This window comes from Arvicola amphibius, chromosome 9 (genome assembly GCF_903992535.2).
Source record: "Arvicola amphibius chromosome 9, mArvAmp1.2, whole genome shotgun sequence".
In the NCBI taxonomy this organism is placed as follows: domain Eukaryota; kingdom Metazoa; phylum Chordata; class Mammalia; order Rodentia; family Cricetidae; genus Arvicola; species Arvicola amphibius.
The window spans coordinates 37999349-38019380 of NC_052055.2; the positions used below are offsets into that span (position 1 = coordinate 37999349).

General features: G+C 53.5%; 1 protein-coding gene across 1 annotated transcript; it reads left to right on the forward strand.

The window, feature by feature from the left end:
• Positions 1–4191: 4191 nt before the first annotated feature.
• Sun2 (Sad1 and UNC84 domain containing 2) lies at positions 4192–18974 on the forward strand. Its single transcript, XM_038343279.2, is given in 29 exon segments — positions 4192–4240; positions 4243–4292; positions 4294–4316; positions 5061–5223; positions 5225–5267; positions 5418–5562; positions 6388–6482; positions 6801–6829; positions 6831–6896; positions 7986–8064; positions 9680–9690; positions 9692–9758; positions 9761–9807; positions 12419–12428; positions 12431–12477; positions 12479–12541; positions 12543–12593; positions 12595–12675; positions 13243–13320; positions 13787–13830; positions 14309–14474; positions 14894–15115; positions 15386–15470; positions 15818–15933; positions 16043–16210; positions 16422–16448; positions 16450–16515; positions 17521–17550; positions 17552–18974. Coding segments are annotated over 29 exon segments (2205 nt in total). The 3' UTR covers positions 17636–18974.
• The last annotated feature ends 1058 nt before the right edge of the window (positions 18975–20032 follow it).

The window sequence follows — 20032 nt, forward strand, 5'->3', positions numbered from 1 at the left end:
TGGTCATAAACTTGGTGACTTGAAGCAACAGAAATGTATTTTTTTCCCCACAGTTCAGGAAGCTTGAAATCTGTGAGCTGTCACTAGGCCATCCATAATCACGGGTTGTGGCAGGGGCCCACATTGTCTCTTCTGCTCTAGGAAGAGGCCCCATTCCGTGTCCCTTTCTAGTTTCTAGTGAGGAGTGCTCCCCAGCTCTGGGCCTCAGAGGTCATACTGACTCCTTTCACCTAACCTGGCCATTCCTGAAAAGAATTCTTGTCACAAGGCCCCTGATAATCCAGGATCATCTCACTCCAAAAATCCCTAATCACTTCTGAAAGACTGTTCCTATCCTAGAACCCAGGATTAGCACCCAATAAAATGTGGCCTATAACACATGGAGAGATTGCCTGCAGCCAGCCCACGATCATGATGCCTGAATGCCCAAACCTGCAGAGGTAAACAGAACAGGGGGTTGAGAGAGTCCGTCCCCTGCTTAGGAGTTGCTTCTGATCAGTGGCCATCTCTTCCAGTCACGCAGGAGTCAGTTCCTAGCACAGTTATAATATCATAAGGGCAGGCAGCATCCCATTTCCAGACGGTTCAATGAAAGTCTGAAATGGAGTCTGCTTTTATCTGGAGGTGGAATCAAACACACAAGGGTTTTTGTGTTCTCAGTCCCTATTGCCTTCCTATACACGCTTTTGTTATTTTAATCATTTCTTGTCCTATTTTTTTTTTTTTCTTGGCTCTTAAAGTGATGGGCACTGGATCTCATCTTCCTTAGAAGTGTTTTTGTCCCTAGCTGCATCTGCCTGTATCTTTTTTTGGGGTAGGGTGGGGGTGGGGGAAACAGGTCCCTGAAGCCGTGCACTCACTTAGAGGAGGAAGTGGGAGGATGTGTGGAACCAGATGGGCATGGCAGCACATGCCTTTCATCCCCAGCACTCAGGAGCAGAAGCAGGAAGATCTCAGTGAGTTCGAGGCCAGCCTGGTCTACAAAATGGGTTTCCAGGACTGCCAGGGCTATTACACAGATCTTGTCTCGAAAATTACCACCAAAGCAAAAAAAGGAAAGAAACTCTGGACGTTTTGGAAGATGGGTCAGTATACAAAATTCAACCTCAGAATGAAAACAGAATGAAATCTTCTAATCTCAACTTTACCTCTTGGTGGCTCTACAAAAGAAATAGAAACCTCCACCAACCTGTTCCCTAGTCTTTAAAGGGCAGACACAGCTGTCCCCGGCAAGCCATCCACACCTCCCGCACCACTACCCTTCAGCGCGCACCCTTCCCTCGGGTCATTTCCAGGACATCCTGTGGCGCCATCACCTAAAGCCTTTAGGGCCCCTGCGCCGGGCGCGCGTGGGCAGGGGCGCGCGGAGGGCACACTCAAGTCTCAACCTGGAGGACGCACTCCCCTCCCGCTTCCCACGCGCAGATTTCAGGGCCCACGCGGAGGGCGGGCCGAGCCGGAGCCTTTGTGTTCAAATCGGCCAATGGGCGGCGACGGAGGGCGGGGCCGGCCCGAGCTGGGCCCCGGCCAATGGGTTGCAGGCTGTCAGCGTTGACTGACAGGCGCACACCATACACACTTGGCCACGCGCGCGCCGCCCTGCCCCACTCGCGCTACGCGGGCCTCGGTCGACTGCATTGTCCGCCCACCGACCCCGCGCCGTCCCGCGTCTCCGCTCCGCGCGCATCTCAGCCCCCGGCCCGCCTCGGACCAGAGCGCGGCGCCGCCCGCGGGACCCGACGCGGGAAGAAGCCACGCAAGGTAAGAGACGGGGTGGGCCCGCCTCCCGCAGCCCGGCTTCGGCCTGGCCCGACGTCGCCGTCCGACCCGAAGCGGCCGGCCTGCGCCTCCCGGTCCTGCCAGGCCGGACCTACTCCGCCCCTGCGCGGCGCACGCCCCCGGGCCACTCGCGGGCCGGCGCCCTGACGCATCGCGGTCACGGGGAGGGCCGCTGTCCCCAGGCGGGACTTCCCCAGCAGCCCTCCGGGTATGGAGGACAGCCAGAACCCAGCCGCCCCAAACCGGCCCAGGGCAGTGCCACTGACCGATTCCTGGCACTGGAAGTTCTCAGCCTGCGCCACCGTCGCCTGTCACAACTCTGGGGGGAGGAGAGAGAGAGAGAGAGGCCCTTTTTAGCTCAATTCCAAAACAGCCTAACCCAACCAAACCAAAACAAAGCCATCGCGCTCCTCGCCGGGGTGTGACTGAGAGCCAGGACAGGGAGAGAGCGCCGTGGAGCACTTTGCGTGTCTCACGGGGAAGTGGAGTGGAAATGTCACGTGTAGATTCCCCAAGATTAGGGGCCAAAGTCTCTGTTGTAATGAGGGTTCTGAAGTGGGGAAGGATGTTTTATTTGAGGGTTTTGTAACTGATGGTGGGGTAGAGGGAGGGTCTATCCTAGCGACTCCCCCACACTGTAGACCTTTGGTCATCTTGTTGAACCTGGATGGCCGCTGTGGTAAACTATTTTGCGACGACAGGATGCAGCATGAAAGATAAAGATAAGGGCCACACAGCTCTGGGAGTGCTGGGAGGAGGCACCACTGTAAGTGTTCAGTACCCTAACCTCCCACCTCCTCAGAAGGTTTAGATTCTTGCCCAACAGCAGAGTGGGCACTGTCTAAACATGTTGCAATGTTTTTTCCTCCTGGCAAAGGCTTCATCTGCTTCAGCAGGGCAGGGGTTAAGAGGAGGGTGTAGGTATCTGTGTAGCTGTCAGGTGGGGGGTGGCAGCCATGGGTGGAACTACCTTATAAGGACTGGAATACAACCCAGGCCCCAGGCCCAACTTCTGATTTGCTACTACCAGTTTGGTCCCTTTACCAACACCCTCCATAGAGAGTGAAGGATGCCAGATGGGCATCCCACCTGGGAAGATGCCAGTTAGCCCAGACAGGAGGCTACTTGTCTGCTAGTGGATGAAACCTGACCTTCTGTTTTCTATGGTCAGGGTTTAGGTGTGTTTCTCACCATTGGGAGGTCAGTCTCTTGCCAGGAATATCAGGAGTCCTGATATACCCAATATACAAAGTCCCAAACCTGGAACTCTTGTTGGGATACACGTTTGTGTGATCCCTTTCTGGCCCAGGCTCTGAGAAGCCTGTGTTGGTCATCCGAGATTTGAATTCGGGTTCCAGGGCTGAAAGGTTTGTTTACTTCGCTCACGTGGTGGAAGACTGTCTCTGGCCAGGTCTTTTCACCTTGGCCTTCTTATCAATTTCACCCATCCCACGGGATGACTGTGACTGTCCTGCAGGCCAGACTGAGTGCAACACTACACAAGAGCTCCACCTTCTGCATTACTTCCTTAACAAATATTCGTTGTGCAACCACATAGTTTACAGCTCCATTCCCACTGTATGTTATACGAAGCTGTAACGCTTCCCAACTTGTAAACCTTTCGATGGAATGCAGATGTCTAGGCCCTGCCGTCTCTCAGGTCTGAGCAGAAAGAGACTTGGCTCTCACCTACAGGCTAGTGTCCCAGGTTTCTCCCTGTAGAAGGTGTGGTGATGGCCACCTTGCTAGGCCAGGGTTGTCATTAATGAGTAGGAAAGGAACCAGACAGCCAGTAATCCTGTATCATGGTCATTGTCACATCAAGATGTCACATTCAACAGTGTGCTGGGAGGCTGCAGATTATGAGCCTGTGATAATGCAGGTGGGAAGGGCTTCTGTAATTGGGATGTGGCTGGGGCCCTGAAAGGAAGGAACAGAGAGCATGCCCGGAGGAAGGGGAGCAATGGGTGTGGGGCTGGACGTCGTGGGGAGAGAATAAAGCCCTGGTGTGGGAAGGGCTTGACTGTTCGCCTCGGAAGCAGTGATCAAAGACCCTGTCGAGTGTGTGTTAGTCTCCGCTGCCCTCAGTGGTTGAGCAAGGCCCAGTTCTGGCTCCCACAGAGCTCAGTGCCAAGGAGGATAAAGACGAGCAGCCTATAAACTGGGAAGCCTTGTGAAAAGGGCCACAGGAGAGGCTCCCTGAGTCCTAAGTAAATCCCAAGGCAGGCAGCGGTCTGGGGTGAGCAGAGAGAGCTTCACGTCACAGGGCTGCTCCGCCTTAGATGTGCAGGACATCTGTCCTCTGCAGTGAGGTAGCCCCCGTGTCTCCCCTCGGGGGAGCCCTACACCTTACGTGTTGTCCTGTCTCCCCCAAGTCTTCCTTCAGGAGACGGGTCCCTACCCTGCCTCATCATGTCAAGACGAAGCCAACGCCTCACGCGCTACTCCCAGGATGACAACGATTGGCAGCAGCAGCCAGTGGCGCGAGCTCCGTGGCGGGAAGCCAGAGCAGGCCTCTTTAAAGACAGTCCTCTCAGGTAGGGACGGGGCGGGCGACTCTGCCTTGCCGCTGTTGCGGATGGAGAGGAGATACCTGTGTTGGTCCAGAGGCTTCTGCCTTTCTTCAACCTACAGGGGTGGCAGGACCCAGGATGCTGCCTTCTCCACCCACTGTGAGCAGGGGCCACCCAGCCTCGGGTTTAGTGAACAGGAAGTGGGGAGAGGCAGCTTCCCTACAAAAGCCAGGCAGGAAACACCACAAACTGAGCTCAACAGAAGCAAGTCTGCTGTGGACGGGTGTGGCAGTGCAGCCGCCTTCCCCAGGCCCACACCTCACGTTTCCCCACCTGCAGGGTCTCAGGAGCTGGCCCTTGACTCAGGGCAACAGCGCCTTGGCATCTTGCCTCCTTGCAGCCTTGAGGCCCCTGAGGCTCTGGTTAAGTCTGGGAGGCCAGGTCAGGTTTGTCCAGATTGTCAGTAGGGTGTGGAAGCTCCTAGTCCTAGTAGGAAGCATGGGAAAACACTTGGCTTTGAAGTGAGAAACCCGAATTGAATGATGACCCACTCTGTCTCTAACTGATGAACTTGCCCATCTCGGGTGAGATTCGGCGAGAGGTACTAGAAGCAGAGAAGAACCTGTGCTGGGAGAAGTCAGAAGTAGATGGGTTGCTGCTCGCCTGGCAACAAGGCCTACCCATACAAGTGAGCCTGCCAGGGCTGTTGGCTTCCCCTGCCTGGCTGGGCTCACTTCCCTGCTTCTCCCATCATGGTTGTCCCTACAGGAGTTTGAAGAGGAAATCGAGCAGCATGAAGCGCCTGTCCCCAGCTCCACAGCTGGGCCCCTCCTCTGACTCTCACACCTCCTACTACAGCGAGTCTGTGGTTCGGGAGTCCTATATAGGCAGCCCCCGGGCCGCGTCCCTCGCCAGGAGTGCCCTCCTGGAATGACCGTCTACACAGTGAGCGTCTACACAGTGAGCCATACTGGAGTAAGTACCCCAAACCCCCTCCTGAAATTTGGTCTCCAAGTTCCTTCCCTCTCAGTGTTCCCAAGAGGCCCTTCTCGGGATGCTTCTCAGAGCACCCCTCAGCCCCAGGTGGAGGCTGTGGGAGCTCAACAGAGCCCCGTCCCCTGCCAGGTGGGGACCTGCGGGGAAGGAGGAGGAGAGGCACAGGCGGCTCGGAAAGCAGCAAAGCCAACGGGCTCACCACTGAGAACAAGGTCTCAGAGGACTTTTTCGGCTCTTCCTCAGGCTACTCTTCAGAGGATGACTTTGCAGGTAGGTGCTGCCTCATGTGAGTGGATTCTAGGGCTATGGGGAACCAAGGACAAGGGGCACGGTGACAGCATGAGATGACCTCACCATAGCTTCCCTGAGAGTTGGGGACAGAGCATCAGGTTAGAGAATTTGCCTAACAAAACATTCAACCTTAGGCAGCGTGCTCTCTCTCTCTCTCTCTCTCTCTCTCCTCTCTCCATCTCTCTCCTCTCTTCCTCTCTCTCTCTCTCTCTCTCGTCTCTCTCCCTCCGTCTCTCTCTCTCTCTCTCTCTCGTGTGTGTGTGTGAGTGTGTGGTTCACACATGTACACACCTTACTGGGTGTCTGCACCACACTCTCCATCCTTCCCCAAGCAGTCCCTCACCTAGGACTTTGTGTGTCTGTAGAATCCTCCTCCACTAGTCTGTGTGTGACCCAGAATCACACCACTGTGTTTTTGGGCCGTTTAAACCTGGGACGCAAGCATGGTCAATACTCCAGTAATCTGTTACATGTAGGATGATCCCTTGTCTGGTTCTAAGCAACTGCCTAGAGAGTGTAAGCAAGGAGGGGTGCAACAGGGAAATAAAACATCAGGGCCTGGGGACATGATTCAAGGCATAGTGCTCTAGCAAGCACAGGTCCTAGGTTCAGTCCCCAGCACCAGGAAGATGTTGGAGAGTCCCCATCTATCAGTTCACTCATGTGCCTTGAGCCACTGTGTGCCGGGCCAGTCTGGTACTCTGGTGGAGGATGAGAGACTCCAGCTCAAGCAGAAGTCAGATTCCAAATCCGAGGGTTCACAGTGATGGGGAGGAGGTTGAAGTTTGTCTCCTTCCCTTCCCTGCAGGTTCACGGACTCCAGCCAGCACGGCTCAGGGTCAGGGTTAAGGAGTGCAGCATCTCGGGCAGGCCTCATTTGTCTGACCCTGGTCACTTTCCCAGGTGGGTACTTGCTGTGTGCCAGGCCACTTCCATGCTTCTTATCGTGTCTGCTTGGGCACCTAGGCTGCAGAGTCAGGAGGACTTGTCGTAGATAATACTGAGAACCTAAGAGCTGTGGGAAAGGCCCTACCAGGCTTGAGCAGGAGCCACTGCAGAACAGATTGGGGGTATAGGAAGACTGGGCTGGTGACTTGGATGGGGTCACTATGAGCGGGACAAACGGAGCCTGGCAGAGGGGTGGGCAGGGGAGCGCAAAGATGGGGAAAGCATAGTGTGGCTAAATATGGCTAAGCTTAGGCTTAAATGGCCACTTTTCAGGCCGGCTCTTCGGTCTTCTCTACTGGTGGGGTTGGCACCACCTGGTACCGCCTGACGACTGCTGCCTCCCTCCTGGACGTCTTCGTCTTAACCAGGGTGAGTGACACTCCAGACTTGATGATGAATCAGAAAGACCTGGCACCACAGGGCCTGATAGAGCATTCCGAGCCTGAAGTGCACCACCGTTCCCTGGAGATTCCCAGTCTAGGGTAGCTTCTGGCGTAGCAGGTTTCCCTTCCTAGTTAATAACTCTCAAGGTTTGTACTCACCTGGGTCCCTTCCTGAGAACCAAGGGCCACCAGCCCAGCCACTTTCCATCCTCAGAGAAAGGGTGGCTTTGCTCCCAGTGGCAAAACTCTGAGGCACTAATTCAAAAATGGGGGTAGAAAGTCCTGACTCCTTAGGCCTGTGACAGGCTACATTCCAGAGGTTCCTGCCATGAAGAGGATGCTGTGGGGTTGGTTATTCCCCAAATTCTCGAACCAGCAGAACAGAGGCTTAGGGCCGTGTCCTTTGGGTGGAGAAGAAAGGCTAGACCAGGAGGTCAGGGCACTTCTAGCCAAGTCCAGGTCATGGAGTATGGCTCAAGTGCTGCTGGAAAGAGGGATGGTCACCAAAGAACCTGAGAGAATCAAGAATCAGTCAGGAGAACTGAGAGTTCTAAAGCCAGCCTGAGCTACATGGGGAGTCCAGGTCAGCCTGGGCTACCTATCAAGACCCTGTCTCAAAAATACATGTGTGGTGGGGGTGGGGAGGCTAGAGAGGTGGCTCAGTGGTTAAGAGCACTGGCTGCTCTTCCAGAGAACTGATTCGATTTCTTAGCACCCACATGGTAGCTGACAACAGCCTGTAACTTAGTTCCAGGGGATACAATATCCTCTTCTGGACTCCGAGGGCACCTACACTCACCTGCACATACCTGCACATATGTCTACACACACACACATACACACACACACACGGAATTGAAAATAAGTTTTAAAATTTATAGAGCCAAAATTTCCCTACTCTTAGGACTTACAGGTACAGTTCTAATAAACTAGTTTGGCCCTAATCCCATGGGAAGCTCAAGGGTACTTGTTTTAAGTCTACTTTAGAATTCTAGAAAAGTCCCAAGGGACTGAGTGGAGCATGGAGACCCAGATCCCACATGCTGATTGTCTGCCTTCTTCTGCCCTCCCGAGGTCCAGGCACTTCTCGCTGAACCTGAAGACCTTTCTGTGGTTCCTCCTGCTCCTGCTGCTCCTGACTGGTCTGACCTATGGTGAGCAGAGGTGGAAGAAGGGAAGATAGAGGCAGGTGTAGGTGTGACAGTCGCTGGGCTACAGTGCTCCAGGGGGTAGGTGTGACAGTCGCTGGGCTAACAGTGATCCAGGGGTAGGGTGTGACAGTCGCCGGGCTAACATGATTCAGGGGTAGGTGTGGCAGTGCTGTGCTAACAGGAATCCAGTGGGTTAGATCATTGGCAGAGCCCTGCCTGACTTTGTCCACTCTCCCCAACCCCACCCTACTGTCCCAGGCTGTCCTATCTGAGAGGTCCCAGAGCTGAGGGGATCTGTCTCATCTGACCTTGCTCTTGCTGTGGTGCAGGGTGTCTCTGGGAGGAACACGCCCCTGGACAGCCACTCTGTGGGTAGCAAGCAGGAACTCTGAGCTATTATTAGGAGCAGCTATTTTCCCTCTATTCCAAATCAGGACAGAGTCTGTGCAAGGGGAATGTTTTTACAAGATCAAGTGAAACCTTTGGCTGCTTGAACCAGAAGCCGTGAAACAGCGAAAAAAGAACTGGCTGGGATACGAAGAGCTGCTTCCCCACAGCTCTGCCCCATTCTGCCTGTCACAGGACCTTCTTGTCATCCTTGCCTTGTGTATTCCACTCTCATTGGACAGCTCATTGAGTTTCCGGTTTCATGTGACTAGCTGTGTAGTCCCAGGCTCACTTTCAATGACTGCAGGAGCTTGTAGAGAGTTGGTTTTATCTGTGTAGCCCTGCAGTCCTGTAACTCTCTGAAGAACTCCCGAGTGCTGGGATTAAAGGAGGGCTTCTACCATCACCACCAATTCCCCAGCATACTTTTATTAATAAGAAGGCATTTTTCCAAATGTTGGTTTCCTTTTTGTTTCCTGTTACAAGAACAACTTGTTCATACCTAGTGGAAACTGGGCATTCACCCTTAAAATAATAACCATTTTATTACTCACGACAGCATGGTGCTTGTCCCACTGGCACTTTCCCAGGTGCTTGAGCACAGTTCCATCTGAGCTTCTCCATTTCCTCGTGGGGTTGACAGAACTGGTGTCATAGTCAGGGCTCGTGGAGGGTGCCAGGGGAGTGTGTTGTGGTGTCTGCACAACCTAATGATTGTGGGTGCTCCTTCCCCTCCCTGCTCAAGGCTATAACTAAGTGGCAAACATGACATTTTTCAGGCTCTCTGTTTCTCTGTGGCTGCAGCCTTGGGCCCTGATCTTGGGATGCTGTGTTCTCTCGTGTGATGCTCAGTGTCAGCAACCTATTGGAGCTGGGGAGCTGCTAAGAGCCACTCACAAGTGGCCAACTTGAGCCATTTAACCCTTCTTCTGGACAGGGAAACCAGTGTAGTTGTTGCACGGCTCCCCAGAAGACTGCGCACTGAGACAGCCAGGGCTACCTCAGGGCTGGGCTCCACCCCTAGAAATCTGGAGCTGCTAAAGGAAGGTGCTTTCACACGAGTTCACTGTCTGCAGAATGAGTGAAGGAACCCGGGGAGTGGGGTGGTGTGAGGCATCGAGTGCGCTGTGAGGTCATGAGGTGTCATTTCCACGCCTGGGAGAGCTGGATTCACAGTGAGTGACACAGGCCACATGACAGACTCTAAGCAGCACTCTCTCCCTGTGTCTAGGTGCTTGGTATTTTTTACCCCTTCGGGCTGCATACACTGCAGCCCACCTTGGCCTCCTGGTGGGCAGCAAAGGAGAGTAGAGGCAACCAGAGGTGTGGGAATCCAGAGATGCCTCCCTGCACTCCCAGGTGAGTCCACGGGGCTGAGGGTGGTGAGCGAACTCCAGCCTGCCTTTGCATGGGGGCACCTCAGCTCACACAAAGCCACAGAACTACAAAACCCTTTCCCCTAAACACAACTCAAGGTATGTGTATGCTCAGAAAGCAGAAGGAAGGGGGTGGCAAACGGTTTTGTTGCCTTTCAATGTGATTTCTCCATATTGCCACGGCTTCTGTGTGTAACAATCCTCATAAGGTACCTCCTACTCCTCTCCAACTGAAACTTGTGACTTAAGACTCCAAGTTTGTAGTAGCTGTGGGTCTGGAGGTCCCTTCTTGGCTGAACCAGGGACAGGTGGTGCTGGTGGGACAGCATGCCTAGGCCTTCACGGGAATACCTGCCCCAGGTTCTCTGTTTGCCTATCAGGCTAGCCTGGGCTTCCTCCCATGACAGCTCAGCTGTGTTCTAGGAGGGGGGGAAACAAGCCAGATGAGATGGGACCTGGAGAAGCAAGTATCAAGGACAGACCGAGATGGGGGCAAGGAGAGGGAAGCCCCTCCAGCAGGCGGCCCTGCTGGGCCACTCTGCAGAGGTTGCAGACACTGAAGTGAGAGACGGTAGTCAGTTTATAATCTGTTCGTGTCTTAAGATGGGGCAGGCCCAGGCCTGTGCTCTTCAGGGGCCTGCAGTCAGTTGTGGTAACAAGTGAACCAGGTAGGCATATAACCAGAGTAGTAGAAATACAGGGCACTCAAAACTCTGTCCCAGGGCTAGGGAGGCTGGCTCAGGTGCACAGCATATTTGCTGTGTGAGTATCAGACCTGAGTTCAGATCCCCAATATGACTAGTACACACCTATAACCCTGGTGCTGGGGGTGGTGGTGGAGTCAGGTGGATCTCAAAGGCTTGTTGGCCAATCAGACCAGCTTGAAATGACATATGTAATATCAACTTCTGACCTCCCCTGGTGCACAAGCCAGTACACTTCACATACATGTGCACACACATGCATACACACATGAGCGTGGCACACACACACACGCATGCACAAATCTCTTTGTCTCAGCTGGGCATAGTGGCTCACAGCTGTAGTCCTGGCACTTGGGAGGCTAAGGCAGGAGAATCACCGTGAATTTGCAGTTATCCTAGGCTACATGGTAAACTACAGGACAGTCTAGACTAAGAGTAAAACCCTTTCCCAAGAAAACAAACACTGGGTGGTGGGTGGCGCACGCCTTTAATCTCAGCACTCGGGAGGCAGGGGCAGGTGGGATCTCTGTGAGTTCGAAGCCAGCCTGGTCTACAGAGCGAGTTCCAGGACAGACTCCAAAGCTATGGAGAAACCCTGTCTCAAAAAAGCAAACAAACAAGCAAACAAAACAAACAAACAAAAAACAGAAAAGAAAACACACCCCCTCCCCAAAAAAAAAACCCTCTTTGTCCTCTAGTGATCTGACCTTTGCTTGTACTGCTGAGTAAAGCTTGCCACATAGTCCAGCATGGACTTTTTCATGAATATGATCTTATTTCTTAAAATGATGGCGTTTCCTGTTGACGTTAATCTTTGAAGCGACAAGGAGCGGCTCAGTCTTGGGCCACTTTGCATGTGGAAAGGGGAAGTAAAGGCAGGCAGAGCTTGGCCTGGCTTCCGCCAGTGTGAAGACAGCGGGTTTGGATAGGGGAGGGCAGGGGCAGGGGAGGGCAGGCTGGGAATGGCATTCTGTGCTTGCTACCTTTTGAGTCATGCGAGCATATGTTTAAAACAGAATTTCTAAGACCAGAGACCTCTGCCCCAAAGTCCTTTACCCTTTAAGAGTTGGTTGTCAGATTGCATTTTGTAATTTCTCTTGGCAAAGATTTCGTTGTTTGGCGAACAACAGTTTTCAAATTCATGACACAGTATCAGAAGTCACCCTTGATCCAAATGGCTGCTTACTACATCTCCGTAGGACATTCATTTAATGAGGACAATGCAGAGCTTTCAAACCATTCCTTCTTGATGTAGTTATCTATGGAAGAGCAAAAGCACTGGAAAGCCAAAGGCTACCCCTCTCAACCTTATACAGCTCACACACACACACACACTCACACATACAGTTCACAGGCTGCTCAGCTCAGTCCCTGTGACCATCCTGCAACTTCATGCTTCATGACGTTTTCCTGGCTAGTCCCTGTGTTCAGACCCCCCTTCCAGTCACCTTTCCCTCCACATTGGACATTGGGATCTGATGAGGAATATGTTTAGGGAGCTTTGGGCCTGACTCCTGCAGTGTTTGTCCTGTATCTCCTGGTGCGTGCTGCAGTTACTAGCCATGCCCCAGCTGTTTTTGCTTTTTTGTTTGTTTTTGTTTTTTTTAAGCAAGAATCTCACTAGATATCTCTGGCCGTCCTGGAACTCACTCTGTAGACCAGGCTGCCTTGAACCCACAGATATCCCCTGCCTCTCTCTGCCTACAAGTGCTGGGATTAAGGTGTGCATTACTATTCCCTCATTTGGCCAATGTCCCAACTGGGCTGAGTCAGGAGCCCCTTGAATTCTCCTCTTTCTGCTAGCTGTCTCTCAGTGGCCATTCCCAGGAAGCCTTGTGGTAGGCTCCCTGGGCCCCCCCAACCTCTGTTCTTTCCCTCTGGCCCCACCAGGCTGAGCAGCGGATCTCTCCCGGGTGCACTCCCTGGAGCGGCGCCTGGAAGCTCTTGCCCTCCGAGTTTTCCTCCAACTGGCAGAAGGAAGCCGTGCGGCTGGAACGCCTGGAGCTGCGGCAAGGGGGCTACTGGCCACGGAGGCAGCAGTGGCCTGAGCCATGAGGATACCCTGGTCTCTCCTGGAGGGGTTGGTGGAACCGCCGTGAGGCTGCCTTGAAAGAGGACTGCGTAGGGAGACAGTGGCTCCTATTCAGGTGAGGGGAACAGCATTGCCGGGGTGTGGGGCTGCCACATCCCCTGAGGGCGATGCCATAGAAAAACCCTGGTAGTGCACATGTTGGGTGTAGGAAGCCCCACAGCGCATGAGGAAGACAGTTGTGTGTAATATAGCATCACTTACCAGGTAGGGTACCCTGTCAAGATGGGATGATCCACCTTCCAGTGGTGGGAGTGCCCAGCATAGTGCCTGACACCAGTGAAGTGTTAAACCCAGGTGGTGCCCCTTGTGTTTCATAGAGCCTTGTAGCATAAGGCCAGGAGCTGAAACCTGGGAGTTGAAAAGTCCCAGGTAACAGAATGAGCTCAGTTAGCTTCCAGTCACAAGTGTTCCTCCAAGGGCAGCTGTCAAACCTTAGTCTCTCAGGCATGATGGAGCATGCCTTTAATTCCATCACTCAGGAGGCAGAGGCAGGTGGAATCTCTGTGTTTGAGACCAGCCTGGTCTACATACTGGAGTTCCAGGAGAGCCAGGCTACGTGAGAGAGATCCCCTGTCTAAACAAAGTAAATACAAAAGCCAGTTTCATTCCCGTATCGGTCGAGGAAGAACTGGCAGCCCTGAGGGCAGAGCATCACCACGACTCAGAAGACCTCTTCAAGAAGATTGTCCAGGCCTCTCAGGTCAGTGGGCTAGGCATGTAGGCCTGCGCTGAGGATCTCACCACCACTCAGGTCTGTCCTTGGTCCCTTCACGGATACTGCTGGGATGTTGCACAGAAGGGGAGTGGTCTCATGGCTTCTCTAGGACTGAACTTGTCTTGCATGGAGCTCCACGTGGACCCCTGGGGATATGTGCATGGGGGCAAGGTGGTAGCTGTTCCTGTGTGTCTGTGCTCAGTGAAACATGAACATACCTAGGTGGAAATGAGTCTGTGAGGTCACAGAACTACAGCTGGTTTGATCTCTGCTGAAAGGGCTGGGAGGCCCTGAGGCAGGGATGGGATTAAGCAAAGACCCCCCCATACAGGACGGGTCCTCAGAAATGAAGAATCCGTGTATTCTACATGCTAGGCGATCGCCAACTGAGCTATGTCCACAGCTGAACTCTTCATTTCTTTCTTGTCTTTGTTCTTCTTCCTGCTCCCAGGAGTCTGAGGCGCGTGTCCAGAAGCTGAAGGACAGAGTGGCAAGGTAACTAACAGCTGCCCATGGCCAAGGCCTGTTCTGTCACCATTAGGGCTCTGCCTGGTCCCTTGGAGAAGGCTGGCAGGAAACTTAGCTTAGGACCCTGCTGGCAGCCTCTAAGGTCCAGGGAAGATTGGTAAGGACCAGGGGTGGCAGGGCCAGGCACTGCAGAGAAATTGGAGCTTGTGGGCTGGAATCTTCCATGTGCCTTATGTTCTTATGGCCAAGCCCTGAAGGCAGGGGAGGCCGCCGCACTGTGAATTGTGTACTCCAAGCTTAAAGGAAATCAGAACAGAATTAGCTCTGAGACAGGCAAGCTAGTTCCCAAGCTCCTGTGCTGTGTTCTCCTGCCAGACTACAAGGGCAGTCCTGCTCCTTCACACACTCAGTGAGTGACAGGCACACTTTATGACAGGAGTCAGTCAGGGGGGTCCTCTTCCTTCCTCAACATGGCCTTACCTTACTTGCCTCCCTCTGGGGTTAGGATGACTCAGGAGGCCTTCCAGGAGAGCTCTGAGAAGGAGCTGGGACGGTTGGAAGCCCAGCTGGCCAGCCTGCGGCAAGAGCTGGCTGCTCTGACTCTGAGGCAGAACTCGGTGGCAGATGAAGTGGGACTGCTGCCACAGAAGATCCAGGCTGCCAGGGCTGATGTGAGTTGGAATTACCCAGAGCTCTGTGGAACATCCTCCCCTCTGAGACCACCCCACCGTAGGGCGGGGTCTGTCAGACAAGGCAGTATCCCTAGCCTCTTGTCTGAGACCACCCACCGGGGGGCGGGGTTCTTAGCCTGTTGTCTGCAACCACCCGCCTGGGGGCAGAAGTAGGGGCAGTATCCTTGGCCTGTCCTGGAAGCACAAGCACACCTGGACTGATGCAGGACCTGGACACTGGGGAAAATGTTTCCCCTTTCTTACCAGGTCTTCCCTAGAAGGTAGTACCTGACCTCTATAACCTCTCTCCCAGGGTCTCCTTCCCCTCCAGCTCTGCTGCCTCTCCTGCCCACCAGCCCTGCCATAGCAGCCCCTGCCATTCCTGCCAAACTTCTCAGTGACACTGCCTTTGTCCCTAGGTGGAATCCCAGTTCCCTGACTGGGTCAGTCAGTTCCTTCTCCAAGACAGGGGTGCCCGTAGCGGACTCCTGCAGAGAGACGAGCTGCATGCTCAGCTGCAGGAGCTGGAGAGCAAGATCCTTGCCAGCATGGCTGAGATGCAGGGCAAGTCAGCCAGGGAGGCTGCAGCTTCTCTGGGACGGACACTGCAGAAGAAGGCGTGGTCGGGGGTGACAGAGGAGGTAAGGACAACTACCCTCCCTGCACACTGCTTTCTTCCCCTGTAGACCTCAACAGTCCTACGCTGCCAGCTCCTCATATGTTCTAGGACATAAGTGATGGACCCTCTGGTTAGAGGTTTGGGTGTATGTTCTGGGCCAGGTGGTGGGTGGTGGAGGTGTACAAGACCTGTTTGGGTACCTCTGTGCCCCTCTAGCAGGGCCAGTCATGGGTATGTATGTAGTGTCTGTGCCCCATTCACATCACACCTGTCTCCTGGGGACATGTTTCAGCAAGTGCACCGGATCGTCAAGCAGGCCCTGCAGCGCTACAGTGAGGACCGTATTGGAATGGTAGACTACGCCCTGGAATCAGGAGGTGTGTCCTGCCTTCTCCACTTTGCCTTACCTTGGTTCTTACAATGGCTAGGCCTCAAGTCTGCCAGGCAGCACAGTGCTAAGCAGACAGGGGCTCGAGGCCGTACCGGACACCCAACCGGGACTTCCCATCAAGGCCAGGGATGGCTGAGGGAAGCCATGAGGCACTGAGTGGCATCCCTAGCTGGAAGAGGCCATGTGAATTTAGGTTTAGAGCTAAGGGCTGGGTTTAAGGTCCTTATCCCCATGTTCTGTGAGGAGACAGGCAATAGCTCTTCAACCCCGGAACCCAGGAGCTTATTGGGTCTTCCCACTGAGAGTTTAAAGAAACTTTCTCTCCTGGGACAGGAGCCAGTGTTATCAGTACCCGGTGTTCCGAGACTTATGAGACAAAGACGGCCCTCCTCAGCCTCTTCGGCATCCCCTTGTGGTACCACTCGCAGTCACCCCGAGTCATCCTCCAGGTGGGCACTCAGTGAGGACCCAGTACACTCTGAACACAGTGGGGGATGCCCCTCAGTCAGCCAGACCTGGTTTAAAGCCCCTATCTGACATGCCTTTCACCTCATCCAGCCAGATGTGCACCCAGGCAACTGCTGGGCCTTCCAGGGGCCTCAGGGCTTTGCTGTGGTCCGCCTCTCTGCTCGCATCCGCCCCACAGCTGTCACCTTAGAACATGTGCCCAAGGCCTTGTCACCCAACAGTACTATCTCCAGTGCTCCCAAGGACTTTGCCATCTTTGTGAGTACCTGGTCTGTGTGGGGGCAGAGGGGGGTGTCTTTGCTGAGAATCACCTAAGGTGGCTCTGGCAGTGAGGGGGTTAGTGCATTTGAAAGAAGAGCCAGGGTGAGACCTAGCCCTTCGGCTCAGCTGTCTGAGGCTGCAGTGAAGACACCAGGTGTGAGACTGGAGTGGCCCCAACCCCTCCCCACTCCTATTTGCTTTGCTACAGGGCTTTGACGAAGACCTGCAGCAGGAAAGGGACACTTCTTGGCACGTTTGCCTATGACCAGGATGGGGACCCCATCCAGACCTTCTATTTCCAGGTACAGGATTGTGTGCTCATGGGGTGGACCCTCACCTCCCACCCCACCCCATCAACAGCAGCCATCTCCCTCGCGCTGCCGGGCACAGGGCTCAGAGACCTCTTCCCATCCTGCCTCAGTTCAGGGTGTAGGGAAGAGACTGACTCTCCTGTCAATGACACAGAGATGGCAGCATTCAGGGCTTCCTGAACAGGGGCTCTGCGGAAGTGAGTTTTACTAAAGAAGGGTCGTGACAAGGATGTGTAGTCAGCTAGAGTCTTAGGCAGGGCATGCGGCCTACAGTAAGTGGGCATCCAATCTTCTACGCTTGATAGAGGCAGATTCCGGTGCTAGGGATGGAACTCAGTTCATTTTAATTTCTTAGTTGTTTGTTTTTGTTGGTTTTGTTTTTTTCTGTATGTGTGTATAAGTATTTTACATATATATATAGCTGTATGTATGTATGTATGTATGTATGTATCTGTGCACCATCTGTTTGCTTGGTGCCATAGGAGGTCAGAAGAGGGCGTTGGATACCCTATAACCAGAGTTACAATTAGAGCTGCCATATGTGTGCTGAGAATTGAACCTGGATCATATGGAAGAGTAGCCAGTGCTCTTAACTGCTGGGCTAGCTCTTCAGCCCTATAACACTATGGCTTTTAAGCTAGACACACAGGAGCAAAAAGCAAACCCTGTCCACAAGCCTCCTATGAGAGTTCTATGCATGATAATGCTAACCGTGACTGGGAATGAATTCGTCAGTCTCAGAAGACCTGTGCTGGTCCTTGGTACTCAGACTGCTTACATACAGCCCAAGGGCTGGCTCATGGGTAGTGGCCCCTAGAACCCTGAAGTCCCCCAGGGCCTTTGGCCTGGAAACTTTGTTCCAGGAAATACAAACTTTAGAAATGTAGGTGTTTTTTTTCTTTGAGCTCCCTGAGGGAGACATCTGGCCCCCCTAACCCCTTCTGTTGGTGATGTGTCAAGGGACCCAGTGACATTGAACCCTTCTTCTCCACTTAGGCCTCTAAGATGGCCACATACCAAGTCGTTGGAGCTTCGGATCCTGACCAACTGGGGCCACCCTGAGTACACGTGCATCTACCGCTTCCGGGTGCATGGAGAGCCTGCCCACTAGCCCTTTAAGACCTTGTGCCTGCTGTTAGCCGCCTGGGAGGCCCACCCTTCCCAGCATCTACCCCTGCTCTGAGAGTAGGTGTACAGCACCCCACCACTGGCCCGCACATGCTTGATAGCGCTGACTTCAGGAGCAAGAAGGAAGAGGCAGCATGTGTAGGATTCCCTGCATAACCAAGCAGCTTGAGGTTGCCAACAGGCTCCCATGCCTCTTAGTCCTCCCCCTAGAGCTAGACGCCTGCCAGGGTGTATATACGTAGCATACTTGGAGGCCTGGGAGTCAGGAAGTGAGACTATTTGGTGGAGGGACTGGCAGCAGGGAGCTCCTGGTAGGTGCCAAAGCCATGGGCACACTAAGCCAGAGCCCCAGGGAGGTGAGCTGGGGGGTCTTGTGGCCTTTTAGGACAGTGCTCAGCACTATACAGCGGGAATTGTCTCTGGCAGGTACCCTGGCCCACAGGGCCCCTGGGGTTTCTTATATCCTGGAGGGTACCAGCTCCTGTGTGCCTCTGAGGACTGCTGTCTGTGCCAACCTAGATCCCCAGTGCTGGGGACCATTGCTTTTTCCCTGATGTGGGGTGAGAGTCTACTTTGTACTTCATTCCTGCTATATCCTGCCTGTGCTTCAGAGCAAGGTTTCCATTCCCCCAGGGGAGGACCTAGGCGGTCTTTGGGGCCATTCCATCAGGGTAGCCTAGAAGAGAGGGAAAATGACCTTGGGGGTTCTCCTGGTCTAGTGTCAATGGCCACGTTGTGGTTCAAGGTTTCAGGTGGAGAGGCCACACTAGCCCACTCCCAGCGAGGGCCCTGCCCACTCTAAGCAGCTCCCTTGGGCTTTCAGCTCTTGCTTAGATTCCTTCTCTGTGGGGGCAATTGGGTAGGGGCTGGGAGGGAGGCTGGCAGAAGTTACCTTGTGTGGGGAGGAGGAAGAGGCTTTTAGACTGAATGGCCCTGCTGTATTATATATAGAATTCTCAAGGTCTGTTTTTATTTTTTGTTTTGTTTTTTTAAACTGAAAAGCTACAGGCTTGATTCCTAGCCCCATTCTGCGGGGCACCAGCTGTTACTCAGTTCCCAGTTCCTGGCCTCTTAGAGGGGCTTGGTCCTGGCCTATGGGAAGGGCCAAGGGGAGCTGCCAGGCAGGGGCAAGCAGAAGCCCTCTTAGGTGTTCTGGTGAAGCCACAACCTGCACATCCCTGCCCTCAGGGCTTGTTTTGCGCTCTTTTGTCACAAATGCTGCACTGTTGGTTCTTTTTTTTAAAACAAACAAAACAAAAAAACCTCTCCAGACTGTAATTTATGCCTATGCAAAAAAATAAAGGATGCCCAGGATCAGTGGATTATGTCTTTTGTTTTTTGTTTTTTTTTTTTTTTTTTTGTAATCACACAGCAACTCAGCTGCTCTTAGACAAGGGACTGAATTCTTAGCTAAACCACTGTACCCAGACTTAGTCCTAATGCCCAGAAACTCAGGCCTTTGGTTAAAAACCACTGGGATGAACTTGGAACCCCAGCTAAGGTCCACTACAGTGTTTCTGGATTCGAGGGCTGGCAGGAGGGAGTGAGATGACTTTGGGAGCTGTCATCAAGAGTACCATGAAGGAGGAGGACTTCCCAGTCTCTGCTTAAACACAGGCAGAGGTGTCTCCTGAAAGGGCCTGGGGGACTGCCGAGATTCAGCTCAGGGCTGAGGTGCCTCCTACTGACCATGGCATCTTGCCCAGAGCTGGTTCTTGCCATGGCTGAGAAAATAAAAGCAGGAACTGGTCAGCAGGCAGGAGAGGGTACTGGCTGGAGTACAAGTTGGCCCAGAGCCCAGGGGCACGCTATGTACTCATTCTCTTCCACAAAACAGATATTACTGGGCAGGAAGAGCCCTAACAAATAGTTCCATAATTGCTACACACCATCAGGGCTCAGTGCCTCTGCCACCTGAACACTCAATTCCTCTGGGCCTCTCATGGTCTGACCCTCACAAACTGTCTCCCTAACTCCCCAACTCCAGCCAAATGCACCCCTGCACTGTGGCACATTCCTGTTACATCATCTCAGTGCCAGGCACCAGTGAGCATGAATAGCTTCTGCAGGTGCTAGGAGGACCTGGCCACCTCCATCCCACCCACCTTACTGCCTCAGTCCTAGAAAAGATGCTGCACACGCAAATTGCACATACAGAAGGCTACGTCTTGCTCTTATGAGACTCACAGATTAGCAACTTTATTGACTACAAATGGGCTGGTATTTTCTCTGAATGGAGAGCTGAGATGGCTGAGTTCTGCAGAGACCTTTGCAGTCCCCATTAATGACCATTCAACACTGAATTCAGTCAGCTCCCCTGGCCATACCCACACCTACCTCCCTGAAGGCCTGAGGCCAGAATGGTAGCTGTGGTTCCTGA